Below are 19159 nucleotides of genomic sequence, written 5' to 3' on the forward strand. Positions count from 1 at the left end.
TATCTATCTATCTATCTATCTATCTATCTATCTATCTATCTATCTATCTATCTATCTATCTATCTGTCTGTCTGTCTGTCTGTCTGTCTGTCTGTCTGTCTGTCTGTCTGTCTGTCTGTCTGTCTGTTCAAGATTAATTCCAATTGGTAGTATTTAACTGATTAAAAATTACATGAAACTTGTCAGTAAAGTAATCTAGTGTATTCTGAATACATTTGGATTTCTTCTAGGTTACTTTTGACCTAACTTTGTAACGTTGTATTATTAATGTTGTCCCAAAATTCAATGATTGGGTCATAAATTAACATTTTCTCTGAAATTTTATATTGTCATTATTCAAATTATATCAAACTAAAGAAGTTTTAGAAAAAAATAAAGGAGAGAGCAAATTATGAATAAATACAGTGGATGAACTGTCATTTTCAACTCATAAAAAAGTACATTCAATACAAGCTGATCAAAGAAAAACAAAGTATGTTTTAAAAACAAGTATTTGGCTGCTTTCTGACTATCAGTTAATCTGTTTTCCTCATTTATTTGAATTTTTCCATGGATCTGATTGATTTTAGTTTCAGGTAAAAACTCTTCTACTTAAAAAAAGTCAGCTACATCATGGACAGCCGGAGGGTGATTATTAAAATTCATTTTCATTTTATATTAAACATCTAAATAATTCTCTGAGCCACCATACACACTTGACATGTATTGATAGAACTGAGGTAATTAAGTCAGGAGACCTTACAGTAGCTCCAACATAATCAACAACAATGCAAAATACAATATATTTATTTAACAAAATCAACAGTGCCATACAGGAACCTTTACACATGTAGCAGTACAATCATAGAGAAATAAATTAGCACAGCTCAATTTGTTAAGCAATAAAACAAAGAAATCCTTTTAATAACAGAAACAAAATGGAGAATTTAGTCACGCTTTGCACTTTTGAACCATTTGTAACAACAAAGTTTCCTTCCATGAATGTTCTCAATAAATATATACACATAAAAGTGATTTGTGATTCTCCATTATGTACACACAGGCGTCATTCATGGAAGTACCCATTTAAAAATAAAAGTTTTGTACTTTTTTCTCTACTAATATATTTCATAAATAACTCTTGAGGGAACACAGTAGTAGCTGGATCGTCTCTAAACAATGCCTGATATTTAAGGATTGCACAGGTTTGAGAGTTACAGAGGGAGGCAATATTGTGCAAACATATTGTATTACTTTTGTGCATTTCAGATTTTTTTAAATGAATAAAAATGTAATATCTGCTGTAGTCAGTTTCTTCCAAGTATATTGAGTCGGTTGGTCAAGTGCATCTCAAACTTTTGTGGAATGTTTCTGGCGTTGGGAATTTTGTTCATTCAGATACATTATTATTACTGAGCGAGGACTGACTATTATTGAATTGCTAAGCTGTTAAAGGGATAGTTCACCCAAAAATGACAATTTTATCATCATTTACTTTCCATCCACTTGTTCCAAACTTGTACGAGTTTCTTTCTTTTGAAATGAGCACAAAAGAAGATGAAAATTGGTAGTCATTGACTACATTTACATGGACATCAGTAATCGAATTATTTGCCTTAATCTAATTAAGACAATAATATGATTAAGGTGTTTACATGAGTTGCTTTTTGAACGTTCCTTTCATGATCCCGTTTTCCATGTTATAACACATAATTCGTTTAATCTGATTGCATCATCGCGCTATCCACATTTCCTCCGGAGTTTTATGTAATTTCGGGTGTTTCATTCTTAATTTGTTGACTCCAACAGCAGTTTGGCCCTTTCACTTTCATTCAGGAACATTTCATGCATGCCCCTGTGACAAACAAGATATTGGATGCGAGTATGAACTGCTGGAGGAGTGTAGTTTTAATGGAATTTCATACCGCACGCTGAATGAGAGAAAAAAAACTCTGCATTTCGCGATGCAGATGTCTGTGGTCTTTAACGACTCGGTAGGTGCAGATAATAGTGTCAGACAGCCGTGTATGTAGACTATCCTGTCGCAAAATACGGTGAAAAGTCCTACATGATGGTAATAGTTAAATTAAGGTGTTTACGTGTCTGTACTGCACTTCAATAATGCGACTAAAATCGGCATACTCCACATGTCTTAATTGATTTCTGTTTAGTTCGATTATGACCTTAATCAAATTAAATTGATCAAAAATCGCTGTTTACATGGTAGACTCTTAATCAGAGTATTGTCTTAATCGTATTAAAATCGAATTATTGGTGTCCATGTAAACCTACTCATTGACTTACATAGTATTTTTTTCTTATGAATGCCAATGGCTAATGGTTTTCAACTTTAACTTCTAATTTTAATTATATAAATATATATATATAAATATATATATATATATATATATATATATATATATATATATATATATATGTATATGTGTGTGTGTGTGTGATTCTAGAATTGCGGGTACATTTTGTGTCTCCGAAATAAAACTTTAATGAAACAGTTTTGAATAATAACTATTTAGGGGGTGCTCTGGTTTCTCCAAAGACATGCGCTATAGGGGAATTGCGTAAACTAAACTGGGCGTAGTGTATGTGTGTGAATGAGTGTGTATGGATGTTTCCCTGTACTGAGTTGCAGGTGGAAGGGCATTTCTGTGTAAAACTTTTGCTGTTTTAGTTGGGGGTTCATTCTGCTGTGACCACCCCTGATGAATAAAGGGACTAAGCCGAAGGAAAATGAATGAATAATTTGTACAAAATGTTAGGATACACCTAAACATACAATTAAATAGTAGGTTAATTATTTGTCAGTGAATTTCTCATTTAAAATATGATAAAAGTACATATAAATATAACTGCAAGCAGAAATTAAGGGGCCAAGCAGTTGAAAACTAGAATGAGCAAAGCAGTCTAGAGGCAGAATGAGCAAAGCAGTCCAGAGGCCAAAAGCAACAGAGGCCATAACCAAAAGGTTAGTGAGCAGCATCAGACCGAGCGAAACAATGAGATTTTGAATACATTTGATGTTTCACTTAAAATTTTAAAAAATCATGAAAACAATTAACATATGAACGATTTATTGGTTTATAACCTTTGACCAATAGGTGACAGAGTTACAAACTTGATGTGTTGTGGTCAGTGTTAGGTGACAATGTATTTAAGCATTGCAGAGAGACGCAGATGCAGTGTGGCATTATACCAGCACATTTGTCGGTGCCGTAAACAAAAAACGTTTCGCCTATTGACTCGAATTTCACAACACTTGGTCATCATGGTCTGACAATGGTTTGAGTCAAATTTGGTGATATTTTGGCAAACGGTCTAGGAGGAGTTGGCAAAAAGAATTTTTTTTAACAAAATCAATATGGCAGACAGACACATGTGGTGTCTGGTTTGAGGTAAGCAACTTGAGTTAAAGCACAAAAAGGTGATAATCTCAACTCTGTTACTGTCAATTCTGTTAATGGGTTAATACGTTTCCCTATCAAATTGAAGCTTTTTGAATTACTTTACATTCAATTTACTATAAATGATTCATTTGTTTTAGATATCACTCCAGTTTTAGAAAAAATGAATGGAAAATGTTTGAAATGTACTCGCAATTCTAGAAGGAGTCTTAAGAGTCAATTTAAATGTAAATTTTTGGATGAACCAACTCTTTAAATTGGTATGTTACAATTCTTATTATAACTTTTACAGTGAAAGACCTCTAAAAATGTGCAAAATTGATAAATGTGCAGAGTCAGATTACAACCTGCAGAAACTAGAGGAAACAGAAGCCCCTTTCACACAACAACACTGGCATAATATTTTAAATGACCAGAATAACTTTTCTAGTAAATGCATACCTTTCTAAGTACAGTACTGACATTTCACCCTTTTAATGTAATTCAATGCAAATAAGGTAAACTCTGCAAAGTCAATCATACAGTCAGACCTTCATCTAGGACATTTTAAAACAGGAAAAATCATAGTTGTGATTGGTCACTCCAAAGCATTATTGGTATGTTTCTCACACATGACATGCATGATACCTTATCTCTTATTGAAATACTGGCAGAACTGAATTAATATCATCTATAAACTCTCAAGAGTATATTTTGAATGTACCAGTATAGACTAAGTGTGAAAGGGGCTGATATCTGTGTGCTTCTGTATGTGCTTTACTCCTGTGATGTTCAGATTGAAGCACAGCTTTGAATGGCAGGTTACTCTTTTTCATTTCACTGCTTCTTGGTGCCGACAGTGTCTGATCTTCAGTGGTGATCTGCTGCTTTTCTGATTAAACAGAGAGTTTAAGGTGTTAGTAATTGGAAAATGGCGAAATATCTTGTCAGATGTTAGAATGTATGATTATTGCTTTAGAGTGATATTTGTCATTCCAGTGGCATTTGAATTCAGAGGTCGCACTTAAATAATTCCATCACACTCTATTTGAATCCAGCAGTAAAATATTGTAATGCTTGGAATTTTAATGTGACTTTGATATCACAAGTTCTGCTTTGCCTCGAGCTCTTTTTAGTCTTAACAAGTGGGCTGTGGGTTCTTGACATTTCTCAGATTCTGCTCTAACAATGTGATATGGTGATTTAATGAATAATATTCCTTGAGTTATACCACTGGGATCTGATAGGAATAGGACTTTTGTATTTTTTAGCACCAAAATCAACTTATTTCTAGTTATTTTTGCAGAGAAGTTATAAAATCAGCATTATTATTATTATTATTATTATTATTAATATTATTATTACAACAACAACAACAATACTTATTGTATCTGTAATAAATACATAAAATAAATATTTAATAACATACAGTTAGGTCCATAAATATTGAGATATTGACATTATTTTTGTCTCTACACACCAACACAATAGATTTTAAATAAAATGAACAAGATGTGCTTTAACTGCAGACTGTCAGCTTTAATCTGAGAGTATTTACATCCAAAGCAGGTGAATAGTGTAGGAATTACATCAGTTTGCATAAGTGCCTCCCACTTGTTAAGGGACCAAAAGTAATTGGACAGAATAATAATCATAAATCAAACTTTCATTTTTTAATACTTGGTTGCTAATCCTTCGCAGTCAATTACAGCCTGAAGTCTGAAATGCATAACCATCACCAGACACTGGGTTTCATTCCTGGTGATGCTCCACCAGGCCTCCACTGCAACTGTCTTCAGTTCCTGCTTGTTCTTGGGGCATTTTCCCTTCAGTTTTGTCTTCAGCAAGTGAAATGCATACTCAATAGGATTCAGGTCAGGTGATTGACTTGGCCATTGCATAATGTTCCATTTCTTTCCCTTCCAAAACTCTTTGGTTGCTTTTGCAGTATGCTTTGGGTCATTCTCCATCTGCACTGTGAAGCACCGTCCAATGAGTTCTGAAGTATTTGGCAGAATATAAGCAGAAATATTGCCTGAAACACTTCAGAATTCATCCTGCTGCTTTTGTCAGCAGTCACATAATCAGTAAATACAAGACAACCAGTTCCATTGACAGCCATACATGCCCACACCATGTCAGCACTACCTCTGTGCTTCACTGCTAAGGATCATAAGCACTTCTCCTTCTCAATACTTCTCCCATCACTCTGGTACAAGTTAATCTTGATCTCATCTGTCCATAGAATGTTGTTCCATCACTGTAAAGGCTTTTTTGGAACTGGCTTTTTTTAATCTGACCTTCCTGTTTTTGAGGCTCACCAATGGTTTACATCTTGTGGTAAACCCTCTGTATTCACTCTGGTGAAGTCTTCTCTTTATTGTTGATTCCGACACACATACAGCTACCTCCTGGAGAGTGTTCTCGAACTGGCCCACTGTTGTGAAGAGTGTTTTTTTCACCAGGGATAGAATTCTTTGGTTGTCGACCACAGTAGTTTCCGTAGTCTTCTGGGTCTTTTGGTGTTGCTGAGCTCACTGGTGTGTTCTCTTTTAAAGAATGTTCCAAACAGTTGTTTTGGCCACACGTAATGTTTTTGTTATCTCTCTAACAAGTTTGTTTTGGGGGGTGGGGGGGTGGGGGGTTCAGCCTAATGATGGCTTGCTTGACTGATAGTGACAGCTCTTTGGATGTCATCTTGAGAATTGACAGTAACAGATTCCAAATGCAAATAACACACTTACAAATGAACGCTGGAACTTTTATCTGCTCATTGTAATTGTGAGGGAATAACACACACCTGGCTATGAAACAGCTAAGAAGCCAATAGTCCAATTACTTTTGGTCCCTTAACAAGTGGGAGGCACATATGCAAACTATTGTAATTCCTGTAAATACCCTCAAATTAAAGCTGACAGTCTGCAGTTAAAGCACATCTTGTTAATTTCATTTCAAATCCATTGTGCTTTTTTTTACTATAAGCTTATTTATGTTAATTATGAATTAATATACAAAAGCATCATACCCATAATAATTCAGATCTTCTTTGACATTCCCTTTGCTAATGTCCCTGTGAAAAAAAGAGTTCAAAGTTACTATTAATTACTAAAACTGATGTTATTCGCATAGTTCACCAAAAAAATGACATTTACTCTAAATATACTCATGCTCAAGCCATCCAAGATGTGACCTTTTCTCCTTCAGGAGAACATTAAAGAAACTGTGGTTTTTAGTGATTAATTATTTTACAAATCAGATCATATTCTAAACCACTTGCAGAGGCTGTGATTTAACGGCAATAATGTTCTTAATAAAGCATCAGTTCTTTTCTTAAGACCTCAATGTATTTTAAGGAGCCACAGGTATTCTTTTTTTGCCTGTATATGTTTTTTCCTTGTCTTATATGAATGAATTCCCAAAGAGCACAGTTTGAGCTAAAAACAATTAAATTCAAGTTTATTTGTAGTGCTTTTCACAATAATTAGTTTCAATGCAGCTTTATAAAAGGTGCACATTATTGCATTACATTATTAATTGCCATGACTTTATTACTTACCAATAACTTTAATTAACTAGTAACTAATAGCTTCTAACAGTTATCCTACATCTTGAATGGTCTGAGCTTGAGCAAATGAACTGGAAATATTCATCTTAGGGTGAACTATTCCATTCAGAAACACAACCATATTGAAAACATGTACAAAGAAAGAAAGTGAATGTCATAATAAAAGTCTTACAGCAGCGGACTGACTCAATCTGTCAAAGCGGAACTTCAGATTGGATCTTGGCGAGGTCTTATTTCTGAAATCTGTTAATAAGGAAATAAGCAAACACCAGCTCATGAAGTTGTAAATGTTGAACTGAAATAATGACTTTAAGGGAAGCGTTGCAGAAATAGTACCTGTTGGACTGCGGCACATGATTACTGGTGCTCCTGCAGCCTGTCCATCTGTGGTCAGAGAGCCAAACACTGGCGAGAGACTGGGTGATATCTGGACACTGCTCTGAAAACATGATTGAAGGCTGTTAAAGGGGTGGTTCATACAAAAATACAAATGAGCTTTTTCTTCAGTAGAACCTTAAAGATTTTTAGGTGAAACTGTGTTCTTTGGTGCAGTCCATTTTTAAAGAGCCCCTATTATGAGTTTTTGAAAATGAGCTTCAATGCAGTGTGTAACACAGCACAAAGTGAATAAAAACATCCAGCTGAGGTTTAAATCTGAAAGTGCAGCATGTTTAATATTCCTGCATTGGGCTCTCATATACTCTCTGGCTGCTATTTCATAGCCATGGTGGGCTTTTCTCTCTGTCTCGTGCTGAACGCAGTCGACCAATCGCAACAGACTGGGTCATCGGACCAATCAGCGCAGATTAGCTTCGCACTATTGAGGAGTTTGGGAACAAATGAATTGCTGAACGATTCATATGGAAGTCGTTGGGATAATTAGGTAAAAATAAATGCGTATTATAAGACAATGAAAGTGTTTTTTGACGTTGCATGCATATCAGCATTTTGTTGGAGACCCCTAAAACCAAAATATGACCTTTTTAATGCAAAATAGGGGCTCTTTAAGAGTGAAAAATTGAAAAATTGGCCACAGGTGGTGGTTTGTTGTGGCAGTTTAGCCAATCATTGTAAAGCATTTTCAACATATGACTTAAGATTTATCTCAAATTTGATGTTTTTTTAATAATACCCAAGAATTATATACAATTGAAGTCAGAATTATTTGCCCCCTGTATATTTTTCCCCAATTTCTGTTTTACAGAAAGAAGATTTCTTTCAACACATTTTCAAACATAATAATTTGAATAACTCACTTCTAATAACTGATTTCTTTTATCTTGATAACAGTAAATAATATTTTACTTGCTAGATATTTAAGATACTTGTAATCAGTTTAAAGTGCAATTTAAAGGTTTAATTTGGTCAATTAGACAATTTAGGGTAATTAGGCAAGTTCTTTAGACAGTCAAAAATATTGCTTAAGGGGGCTAATAATATTGACCTTAAAATAGTTTTAAAAAATTAAAAACGGCTTTATTGTAGCCAAAATAAAACAAATAAGATTTTCTCCAGAAGAAAAGAAAAAATATTTAAAAAAATACAGTGAAAAAGATCCTTGCTCCATTAAACATGATTTGGAAATATATATATATATATATATATATATATATATATATATATATATATATATATATATATATATATATATATATATATATATATATATATATATATATATAAATTTACAGGAGATGTTTCTGGATGTTGCTTTTCATTTTGTCCTAACATATATGTACTGGGAGACCCATTCATGTTGGGATCTGGTGTGAAGATGTCTGAGTGGATTCAAATAAGTATTATGATTGGAAGACAAATCATTATGAGGGAATGGCGTTCAGCAGGTCCACCATCATTTCAAGAATGGGTTACAGAACTGGGGAAGGTGCAGCATATGAAAAAATGACATATAGATTACTAGATAAATTGGATGTTTATCAGAGAAGATGGGGAAATTATCTGGCATTTTTGGAGAATGAATAAGGTCACTGTGGTGAGACGCACAGTAAAAGTGTAATTATCTTATTTGATTTATTTATGTATTATTATTTTTGTATTGATGTTGTATTTATGTAATGTGTTATTTTTAATTTATTTATTTTTTACTATTATTATGTTCTGTATGCGTGTGCATTTATTTTTTATTTATTTATTTATTATTATATTATTTATCTGTATTTACTGGATTTATGATAGCAACATCTAATGACAGCCACTCTCGCTGTTGGGGAGTGGAGGGAAAAGGGGATGTTAAAAGGAGGTAAAAATTTGTAAACTGATTGTACTGTTAAATTAATGAAGAAAATAAAAATTGAATCATAATAAATAAATAAATAAATAAATAAATAAATAAATAAATAAATAAATAAATAAATAAATAAATAAATAAAATCACAGGAGGGTTTATAATTTTGACTTCTACTATCATCATTATGATTATGATGCTCGAACAAAGCGAGTATTGCTAAAAACGTTCTTTTAAATTTATTATTACCAAAGCCACTTTCACAGTAGTTACCAATCTTTATGTAACGGATACAAACCAAGTGTTTATTTGTTTATTGTTGATTGAAAATTCCAGAAGATTTTTAGCTGTGGGACAGTCGTTGTATTAATACACACCTGAAGCCTCCAAACCAACAAACTGCTAAAACTTCTGCCTAGCATTAGTTCAGGCATTTGATTCACAGAGCCTGATGTATTTTGTTAAAGTCCCCATGAACCTAAAGCTACGATCGTTATTCTTTTCATAATGTGACACAGTTCCTAGAGAAATGGAATATTAAATGAGCAAACAGTGGGCGTGGCTTGTTTTTTCTACCACAGGCTGAATGGATGTAGTGAAGTAGGCATTTCATTCAGAAAGATCGGGAAAGAGGTTTTAGAAGAGTTATTGCAACCTAACAGACACATCCTCCTCACCATTTCTGTTTCTTGTCAAAAATGACAGTTGGAGCAGCGTTAGCCATGCCCATTACCTCAAAATCACGTAATCTGATAAATTAACTGAAAAAAAAAACAGCAGGTGCATTTCCAGACTTTAAAGATTAGAAGGGCAAGCAATTTTTTTTCTTAATGACCTGCACAGATGAGTTGTTCACCACAAAACTAGCACTGTGAGCTAACAAAATCATATGGTTAGTTTGGATTTCTTGGGGATTTTAATGCTATATTATGTTTCTGAGACCTACCAAAGATCAGATAATGCATGTACTTAGATTAAAAAAATTTGTATTTTCAGCTGTCTCTGTCTGTTATTATGTGACAGAACATAAAACACAAACAAAGGCTTTAGATTACAGATAATAATATTGTACAAAATGTTTTATTTTCTGAGCATACTAATTTGCTTTTTAAATTTTGCCTCAGAAGCTATAGCAGAAAATTATCTGCTCACACTAGTATCAAAAGTCACACGAGATTGAGCATGCAAAATTCGGTTTTATGTCACTGTGAAATGGGGTGGGATTAAACAAGTTGATTAGACGTTGATAAAGAGAGCGATTGCTTCATATTAAAAATTCTGTACAGAGAGGTCATGTTTTGATCTTCTATTGGTCTCACTCAATCACGTGATGCAATTTTGCAGGTCAGAGTTCACCAAGCTTGCAACTTTGCAATGCAGCAAATTGTGCAACTTGTGCATGAGCTTGCGCTTTCAGTCTGTCGCATTCGCAGGAGTATGAATGGAAGCAGGGGCGTTGCTAGACATAAAGCTCTACTGGGGCACAGCACCCCATCCTAACTAACTAACTAACTAACTAACTAACTAACTAACTAACTAACTAAATAAATAAATAAATAAATAAATAAATAAATAAATAAATAAATAAATAAATAAATTATATATATATATATATATATATATATATATATATATATATATATATATATATATATATATATATATATATATATATATATATATATATATATATATATATATATATATATATATATATATATATATATATATATAATTATAAATAAATAGCAGTAATATTGTTGTTATCCAATTATTATTTTAAATACATAACAGAAATTAATCCTAAATGCAACTGGAAAACAATCTAATTGCTTTCATCAGAGTTGGTTTGGTTGCACATAGAGAATAACGTCTTTATTCTGGGATTACCACTCTTAATAAATACACTTGCATATAAAGTAAGCCATGTCTCAAAGCATTTACTGGGGCACTGGCGATTTATACTGCACGTGCCCCAGTAAATGGATGGGGTCTAGCAACACCCCTGAATGGAAGTCTATGGGGTGAAAAATGTAGTGTGACCACAGCTTAAGTGTTATTTTGGCTATCAAATTCCTGCCGATGACTTTCATTTTATGAATTTCAGCTAATAGATGTTCAATTGAAGAAAGTCAACTACGCTGTGCATGGTCTGAGAGTAAGTAAATAAACAGCAGCTAAAGACACACAGACTCACTGGCTCTTTCTCCTCCACAGTTTCTGGTTCTCCTGCTGCACTGCTGAAGCTGCTGGTGCTGGAGGATGAACGAGAGATGTCTGGTGGTCCACTGACCTCCTGCAGCTTGAGTGATGGCCTGAGACAACACAGAGAGAGAAAAGACAGATTGCATTATAAGCTATGAGGTGTACTTATGTATTGCTAACAGTGATGAACAGTTAACCGTACCTCTCATTGTTCAGGATCTCTGGAGAGCTCGGATTGGATGATGTCTCTGATTTCACTTCCTGTGACAGGTGACCACAGTCTAGACTTCTCTGATCACACAAGACACTAAAATGACAGTAAATCAATGTTTATGTTTAATAACTCTTGATCATTTTTTGAGATATAAGTGTATTATAAATCTATCTATCTATCTATCTATCTATCTATCTATCTATCTATCTATCTATCTATCTATCTATCTATCTATCTGTCTGTCTGTCTGTCTGTCTGTCTGTCTGTCTGTCTGTCTGTCTGTCTGTCTGTCTGTCTGTCTGTCTGTCTGTCTGTCTGTCTGTCTGTCTGTCTGTCTGTCTGTCTGTCTGTCTGTCTGTCTGTCTGTCTGTCTGTCTGTCTGTCTGTCTGTCTATCTGTCAATTAATCCATCTATCTATAGCTGCCTTTGTTACATTTATTATGAGTTATGCAATTTTCAAACTGCATAATGTTGAATGATTGATAAATAAAGATTAGTGTGAATTCTTAAGCAGGTCACACACCGGATGCGACGCGACACTGTGCGCACATGACAGTTGGAAGTATCTCACACCAGACATGCACATTCACATGATATTTAAAATAAAAGTATTCAGATGGCGCTCTGTGGCACGGCAGAAATATGAACAGTGTCCTGAGTCGTGGCTGGGCGCCGTGGACATTCGTCGACTTGCGGCGCCGGTGTGTGTACCCTGATAGAAACCTATGTTTAGAATTCTAAAATGCATGGCACTGCGTATCGCTGCACGTCACCGAGCGGCGCTTCTGGTGTGTGACCCCCTTAAGTGTATGTGAAAGACCTGCGTGTGTGTCGCTCAGGCTGTCCATCCATACTGGTGTACAGCCGAGGGAAAAGCCCTGAACGTCTCTTCACCGGACTTTTCAGAGGAGACTTAGCACTCGACGTCACTGGAGACTGAAAACATGTTTAATTATTATGTGCAAGTGTTATTAAACAAGTCAAGTTAAATCAAAACAGCTGGTTAGACTTTACCCTAAAAGTAACTACAGTGCCCTCCTCTAATATTGGCAACCTTGGGAAATATAAGCAAAATATGGCTGTGAAAAAATAGGTTTAACCTTTTGATCTTTTGCCCAAAATATTAAAGTTTTTCTCAATTGCTTTGTCTCCATTCTCGATTGACTTGTTTATTTTTCAAAACAAGTTTAGATGTCCCCGTGTTCGCGTGGGTTTTCTTCGGGTGCTCCGGTTTCCCCCACGAGTCCAAAAACATGTGGAACAGGTGAATCGGGCAAGCTATATTGTCCATAGTGTATGTGTGTGGATGAGTGTGTATGGATGTTTCCCAGAGATGGGTTGCAGCTGGAAGGGCATCTGCTGCGTAAAACATATGCTGGATAAGTTGGCAGTTCATTCCGCTGTGGCGACCCCTGATTAATAAAGGGACTAAGCCGAAAAGAAAATGAATGAATGTATGAATGAATGAATGAAGTTTAGATCTCTGAACAGTTTATTGTTCACTTCAGAGTGGCATTTCTTATTGATTTAAGCAAATTGTAAATGCTTTGGCACATGTGTGCAAACAGTAAGTACAATTGTCTGTAGTTTGGACAAAAACTAATTGCGTATAGCTTGTTGATCAAAACTGATGAGTCAATTCTCATTTAAACTGTCAAATTCTTCACAACTTCTCAATCTGTTTTCACCATGAAAGCCATCACACTCAAATATGTTTATTCAATTATCAAACATTTGTATATGCATGTTTACATCATAAATATCTGATATTGACATTGTGTATAATGTCTGCTAAATTGGTAATTGGTAAAATATTTTCTCAACACATTTCTAAACACAATAGTTTTAATAACTCATGCCTAATAACTGATTTATTTTATCTTTGCCATGATGACAGTAAATAATATTTGACTAGATATTTTTCAAGACACTTCTATACAGCTTAAAGTGACATTTAAAGGCTTAACTAGGTTTATTATGGTAAATTCACAGGTTAGGGTAATTAGGCAAGCTATTGTACAACAATGATTTGTTCTGTAGACTATCAAAAAAATATAGCTTAAAGGGCTAATAATATTGACCTTAAAATGTTTTTAAAGAAAAGAAAAACTGCTTTTATTCTAGCCAAAATAAAACAAATAAGACTTTCTCCAGAAGGAAAAATAGTTTCAGACATACTGTGAAAATTTCCTTGCTCTGTTAAACATCATTTGGGAAATATTTAAAAAAGAAAAAAAATTCAAAAAGGGGCTAATGATTCTGACTTCAACTGTATGTATGTATGTATGTATGTATGTATGTATGTATGTATGTATGTATGTATGTATGTATGTATATATATATATATATAGAGATAGATAGATAGATAGATAGATAGATAGAGAGAGAGAGAGAGAGAGAGAGAGAGAGAGAGAGAGAGAGAGAGAGAGAGAGAGAGAGAGAGAGAGAGAGAGAGAGTGTAATCTCTGGCAAGGCCAACAAGAGCGACAGGATGTTCACCAAGAATATTTTTTTAACTGAAGCATTTTGAGCATAGTAAAACCCAATATATGAAAAGAACTCAAAGCAATACACACATTTTTCTTAATTACTGCAATGATCATATCACTTAACTAAAAATGTATTATATACATAGACATAATTTAGATATTGTATAACTGTAGATTAACTAATTAAAACAAACAAATTCTAAACCCAATGAGAAACTAAAAACAAACTGATTTTGATTGTAATGTAATAACGTGCACTTTTTGTATAACAGCTTTGAAATTCTATGTTGAATAACATTTGAATAACTATGTTGAAAAGCGCTATACAAATAGACTTGTACTGATTTGAATTGAATAAAAAGAAATTTACAAAAAAATTAGTAAATCCATTGCCTTAAAATTACATAAATAAACTATGTGCATATTATTAAAAATAAGCCAACTTAACAGTTTCAAGTTGCAACAGGTTTACTAAAAACGTTTTTATTAACTAATTGATATTTAGTGTATTTTCACATTAATATTGAATATATTTAGTACATGTGAGAAAACAAAAGCAAAACTCTCTCAGCCATTCATAAAAATGTGTAAAATCAAAGAACATGCTGTGATTGGTGAGCTTCAGTCAATTGTAAATGTTATGAATCAGTCTGAAAGAGGATGAGTGTCTGACTTATTTGTAATTAAGATGATGGTTTTATTAGACAAAGATCTCCGAGAATTAAATCTGGAGAAATGCAAAAGTCAGATGGGTTTTGAGGTCAGAAAATCTACAAATCTACAATCCGAAGTCACCAATATCACCAGAAACAGTTTGAAAGAGTTTCAAGAAAATAAAGCCTTATCCAAAAATAAACAATAAAGCCATTTTTTCCTCAACCTTCTTTGCTCATATTTACCAAAGAGGCCAATATAAGTGAAGGCACTGTACATGTTCATTAGCAGTCATTAGAGTAACTGTTAGCTAGAATAAGTTGACGTAGTTGCAAAGTCAGTAGAAAGTCTGTTGGGAAACCATTACTATAAAGCATAACCAGATAATTAGAGTCAACAACAATGTTATTACACTGAGGCTGCCTGTCCCCACAATAATTTAGCTGTTCAGATGTGGTTTATTCGTGTGAATGTAATATGCTCACTGAGTTTTTTGCCGCCTCAGAGCTGCTGTGCGTCAGACTGACTCCGCTCAGGCTTGTAGGAACTCCTGCTCCTGCTGCAGGAGAACAGCGGCCATGTTTGTGGGAGCCCACCATCGTCTCCATTGAGTGACTGCGCACACGCATCGCCCGCTGACACAAAAAAAAAACACACACATTTAAAAGGAACTGACACAACATGTGTTACTTTATATTAGTGTTGTTATGATAGTGGAATTCCTAACTTCCATATGATGCCTTGAATTGTATTGATATATGATGATACCATTTTCGATACCGCTTGTAAATATTGTCACAGCATACAACAGGGAAGGAACAGTTCTCCCAAAAATGAATGCTTTCACACTACACTGCAAAAATTGCTGGGTTCCACACAATTCCTTCTTGATTTCCCCACACAAATCGATTAAGTTAACTTAATCGGTTTTACACATTTAGGTAGACTGATCATAAAACAATTACGTTGACTTAATAGTTCTGTTGTTTCAACTCATTTTAAATAAGTAGCTTGAACAAGCAGCGAAATTTATTGTATTATGAATTTCTTTATAACACTTGCGAAGATATTTTGAAGTTTAAAACCTGTCACCGTTAGTTATGTTTCCATCCAAAAATGTGAATTAAATTTATGCGCAAAACTGGAATATCGCATAAAAGACGTGCGAATGAAGCAGCGTTTCCATTCAAACGAAATCGTCACTTCCTGATTAACTGGCGCCAATTATAAAAAGTAAAAATGGAATTTGCTGCGGCAGAAGAAACTGTGTGAATCTTTTCTTTATTTAATTAGTTACTCTCACCTCAGAAGACAATGCTGACATTCAGTGAAGATGTGGAGGCGTGACATGAGACGCAAAGCACAAATAATATATTAACATTAATAATATAATATAATAACACTAATACTGAAACTGTTACAGCGTTTTAGAACAACCAAAACAACATTTGAGATGTTTTACATTATGGTCGGCCTGCTGGTTTGTCCATTCACAAATATTTTTATGATCACATGATCTCTTATAACAAAATCACATGACTTTAATGCGCAGACTGGAATTTGGTAAAAGTGTTTCCATCTTAGCTTATGCACATTTTTTATCGAATAAAAAGTTTATCCTACTCAGTTACTGTATGGGCATTAGTTTTTTCAAAATTAATGCACAGCTTGGTGTTTCCATCAACAGTTTTTTTATGCGCATATTTAAATGCACCTAAGATAGGTGGATGGAAACATAGTCCCAGCCTTTCACTGTCCCAGCTGAAAAAAGTAAAACAAATCAAATGAAATTGCTTGTTTTTTCCCCATTGTTTTGAAATGTACAACATTCTAATAAATTTCTCAATTCTTGATTCCAACTTTAGTGTTAGAGAAGGAACTACTAGCCGAACTTACATAAAACTTTCACTAGTATTGTCACAAAACTGGAATTTTTAACTTAGATATGATCCCTAAAATAACAAATACACAAGATAATTTTGCTACTACTGGTAAATACTGACAGAGCATTAATTAACATAACAATATTTAAGCCTTATTTGTCAGGATTGTGCCACTTCGGTCTTTAATTCTTGTTTTGGTGGCTCAGTCCAGACACTAGTCATGTCATGTCTTGTATGTTGTTCTCGGCTCGAGTTTTCTCGTTTACATGCACCACATGCTTTAGTGTTGTGTTTCATGTGAACATGCAGTTAATGGCTTCTCTCCTTAGCTGCATGTTCTAGTCCTGTTTTCTTGTAAACGCATGGTTTGTGTTGTTTTTGTGTCATGTGCTCTCTTGTCTATTGTCTAGTTCCACCATCCTTGTTCACCCATTATTAGTTTATTCAGTTCACCTGTTTGTTTGTTGATTCTTTCTCTTTATAGTCTCCTCTTGTCTGCTGTTCTGTGCCAGTTCGTCACACGTCGTTTATCCTGTCTAGTCTTGTTCCAGCCCTGATCACAGCCAGCCGGCCAGCTGTGTTTTCCCCTATGGGGTAGTTTTTGTTGCCTTTTGTTTTATTTTAGAATTAATGAACCCATTTTTTTGTCTGCATTTGAGTCCTCGCTCCTTTCCCCACCCACCAACCTTGACATTATTTTCGTCATTTGCTTGACTGATTGTTAAAGGTTTTTACCACTGGTTCAGTCAGGCCATTTGTTCAGGTTTTTGTTTGTCTTGCCTAATTTTTCACTGCACTGCTGAAAAAAAAAAGAAAAAGTATGAAGCTTTTAAAAATATTTCACAGTTCTTATTTCCAGTTCTAGTATTAGAGAAGAAACTACTATCTTAACATATATGAAGGTAAAACATTATTGAAGACCCACTCAAGAAATGACTTTTGCTTCTTGTTCAAACTACTTCCTTAAAATGAGTTGAAGCAATGCAATTCTTAACTTTTTTGGGGACAACTTAATTGTTTTATGTTCAGTCCACTTAAATTAGTTAAAATAATGAAGTTAACTTAATCAACTTAATCTAACCCTGCGTTCTTTACAGTGCAAGTAAACAGTCAGTAATAAAAATATGTAAATCACAACTAAAACAAACTCAGCAGAACAAATATACAGATGATATAGGCAGGTCTAATTCTGATTATTTTATTTTGTTGTTGATTAATGTTAATGATGACAACAGGCTTATTAGGCTAATGTCACCTTAAGAAGTTTCTCCCTCAACTGTTTTGACCTTTTTCTTCAATGTGGAGGTGCGCTTAATTTTGCGATTGTTTTAGATCTTCTTAAACAGGGGTGCCCCATCTTTTTGTTATGAAGAGCCAAAAACCAAACTTGATTGAGGGCAGTGGGCCCAAGCTATGTATATCCAACTCTATTACAAAGTTGCTATGGGTAATTTCCTCATTTATTTAAAAATAAATAGGAAACATTACTTTAATCATATTAACTAATGCATTATATATATTTTTTACATTTTATAATGGCCCTATTATAATGAAAACAATTCAATTTATAACACAATGGAGTTTAATGCTGAATACACAAGCCAAGCTGCCACGGAGGACTTTTGAATTGTGGTCTACAAGTTGAGCAACAGTATGTACATTAAAAAATGCATTCATTTACAGCATTGAATTGAAACATTTGCTTTTGTGTAGCTTGACGTTAAAATAAACCACTGAAAGGTTACGTTAAATTAGAAATGACAATGTGTATTAAAGGCATTAACCCCAACCCTTTCCAATATTTTCCCTCTCTTCTCAGATGGGATGGTGGGCCAAATCTAAGGTTACCATGGGTCAACTTTGGCCCCCGGGTCCTAGTTTGGGCATATAGGTTTTGTTCTAAAACCTATGGGAGAAATTACAGGAATGATAAACGGCAGAAAATGGTGAAACTGCTTGCTTTACAAACAAGTGTGTTCATGACTATATATAAAAAGGAGAATGATATAATAAGAAAACATCAGTTTGCAACATCAAGCAGCATAACTGCAGCAAAACATATCTGTTTTTAATGTCTAAAAATTAATAGAAGTGAATGAGTCCGAAAGTCTTGAGCCAAAAAGATTCCAATGGCTGTGCCCGCTCGTATGTCAAGAATAAGGTCAATACTTTAGAGGGGCATTTTTACATTATTTTACATTTATTTAGTCTGTCCATTGAAGTGCAAGAAGAAAGTGTTGAGAGAGACACAAACAAAGCACAAATATTGAATTCTTGAATAAAGTGATTCAAGCATCAATCGCCATTGAAAACTGTGGATAAATGAACAAAGTGAGACTGTGCGGGGGCAGACTTTATACCTTAATAGACTCCAGTATTCCTCCGTGTCCGCCGTTCTCCATCCTCTCTTCATCTGGGTTCAGCGGATGTCCCAGCATTGACTGTGTGCGCTTGTGTAGCTCATTATGAAGGTTATCCAGCAGTTCTGTTCGGGTTCTCTCCTAGCACACAAACATAAGCTTAGCA

The 19159-nt window shown here is 34.3% G+C and overlaps 1 protein-coding gene across 2 annotated transcripts in view; it reads right to left on the reverse strand.

Moving 5' to 3' along the window:
• Nucleotides 1–2409: 2409 nt before the first annotated feature.
• The window catches only part of rap1gap2b (RAP1 GTPase activating protein 2b), a 119975-nt gene continuing 103225 nt past the window's right edge, over nt 2410–19159 (reverse strand). For both annotated transcript variants that reach the window (XM_056446264.1, XM_056446265.1), the window contains 9 exons: nt 18994–19134; nt 15236–15385; nt 12428–12543; nt 11595–11699; nt 11385–11502; nt 7279–7381; nt 7115–7185; nt 6403–6447; nt 2410–4269 (listed from right to left, as the gene is read on the reverse strand). In XM_056446264.1, coding sequence (XP_056302239.1) covers nt 6439–6447; nt 7115–7185; nt 7279–7381; nt 11385–11502; nt 11595–11699; nt 12428–12543; nt 15236–15385; nt 18994–19134 — 813 coding nt within the window. In that variant the 3' untranslated portion in view covers nt 2410–4269; nt 6403–6438. The remainder of the gene's footprint in view (nt 4270–6402; nt 6448–7114; nt 7186–7278; nt 7382–11384; nt 11503–11594; nt 11700–12427; nt 12544–15235; nt 15386–18993; nt 19135–19159) is intronic.

The sequence above is a fragment of the Danio aesculapii genome, chromosome 21, assembly GCF_903798145.1.
Source record: "Danio aesculapii chromosome 21, fDanAes4.1, whole genome shotgun sequence".
NCBI lineage: Eukaryota > Metazoa > Chordata > Actinopteri > Cypriniformes > Danionidae > Danio > Danio aesculapii.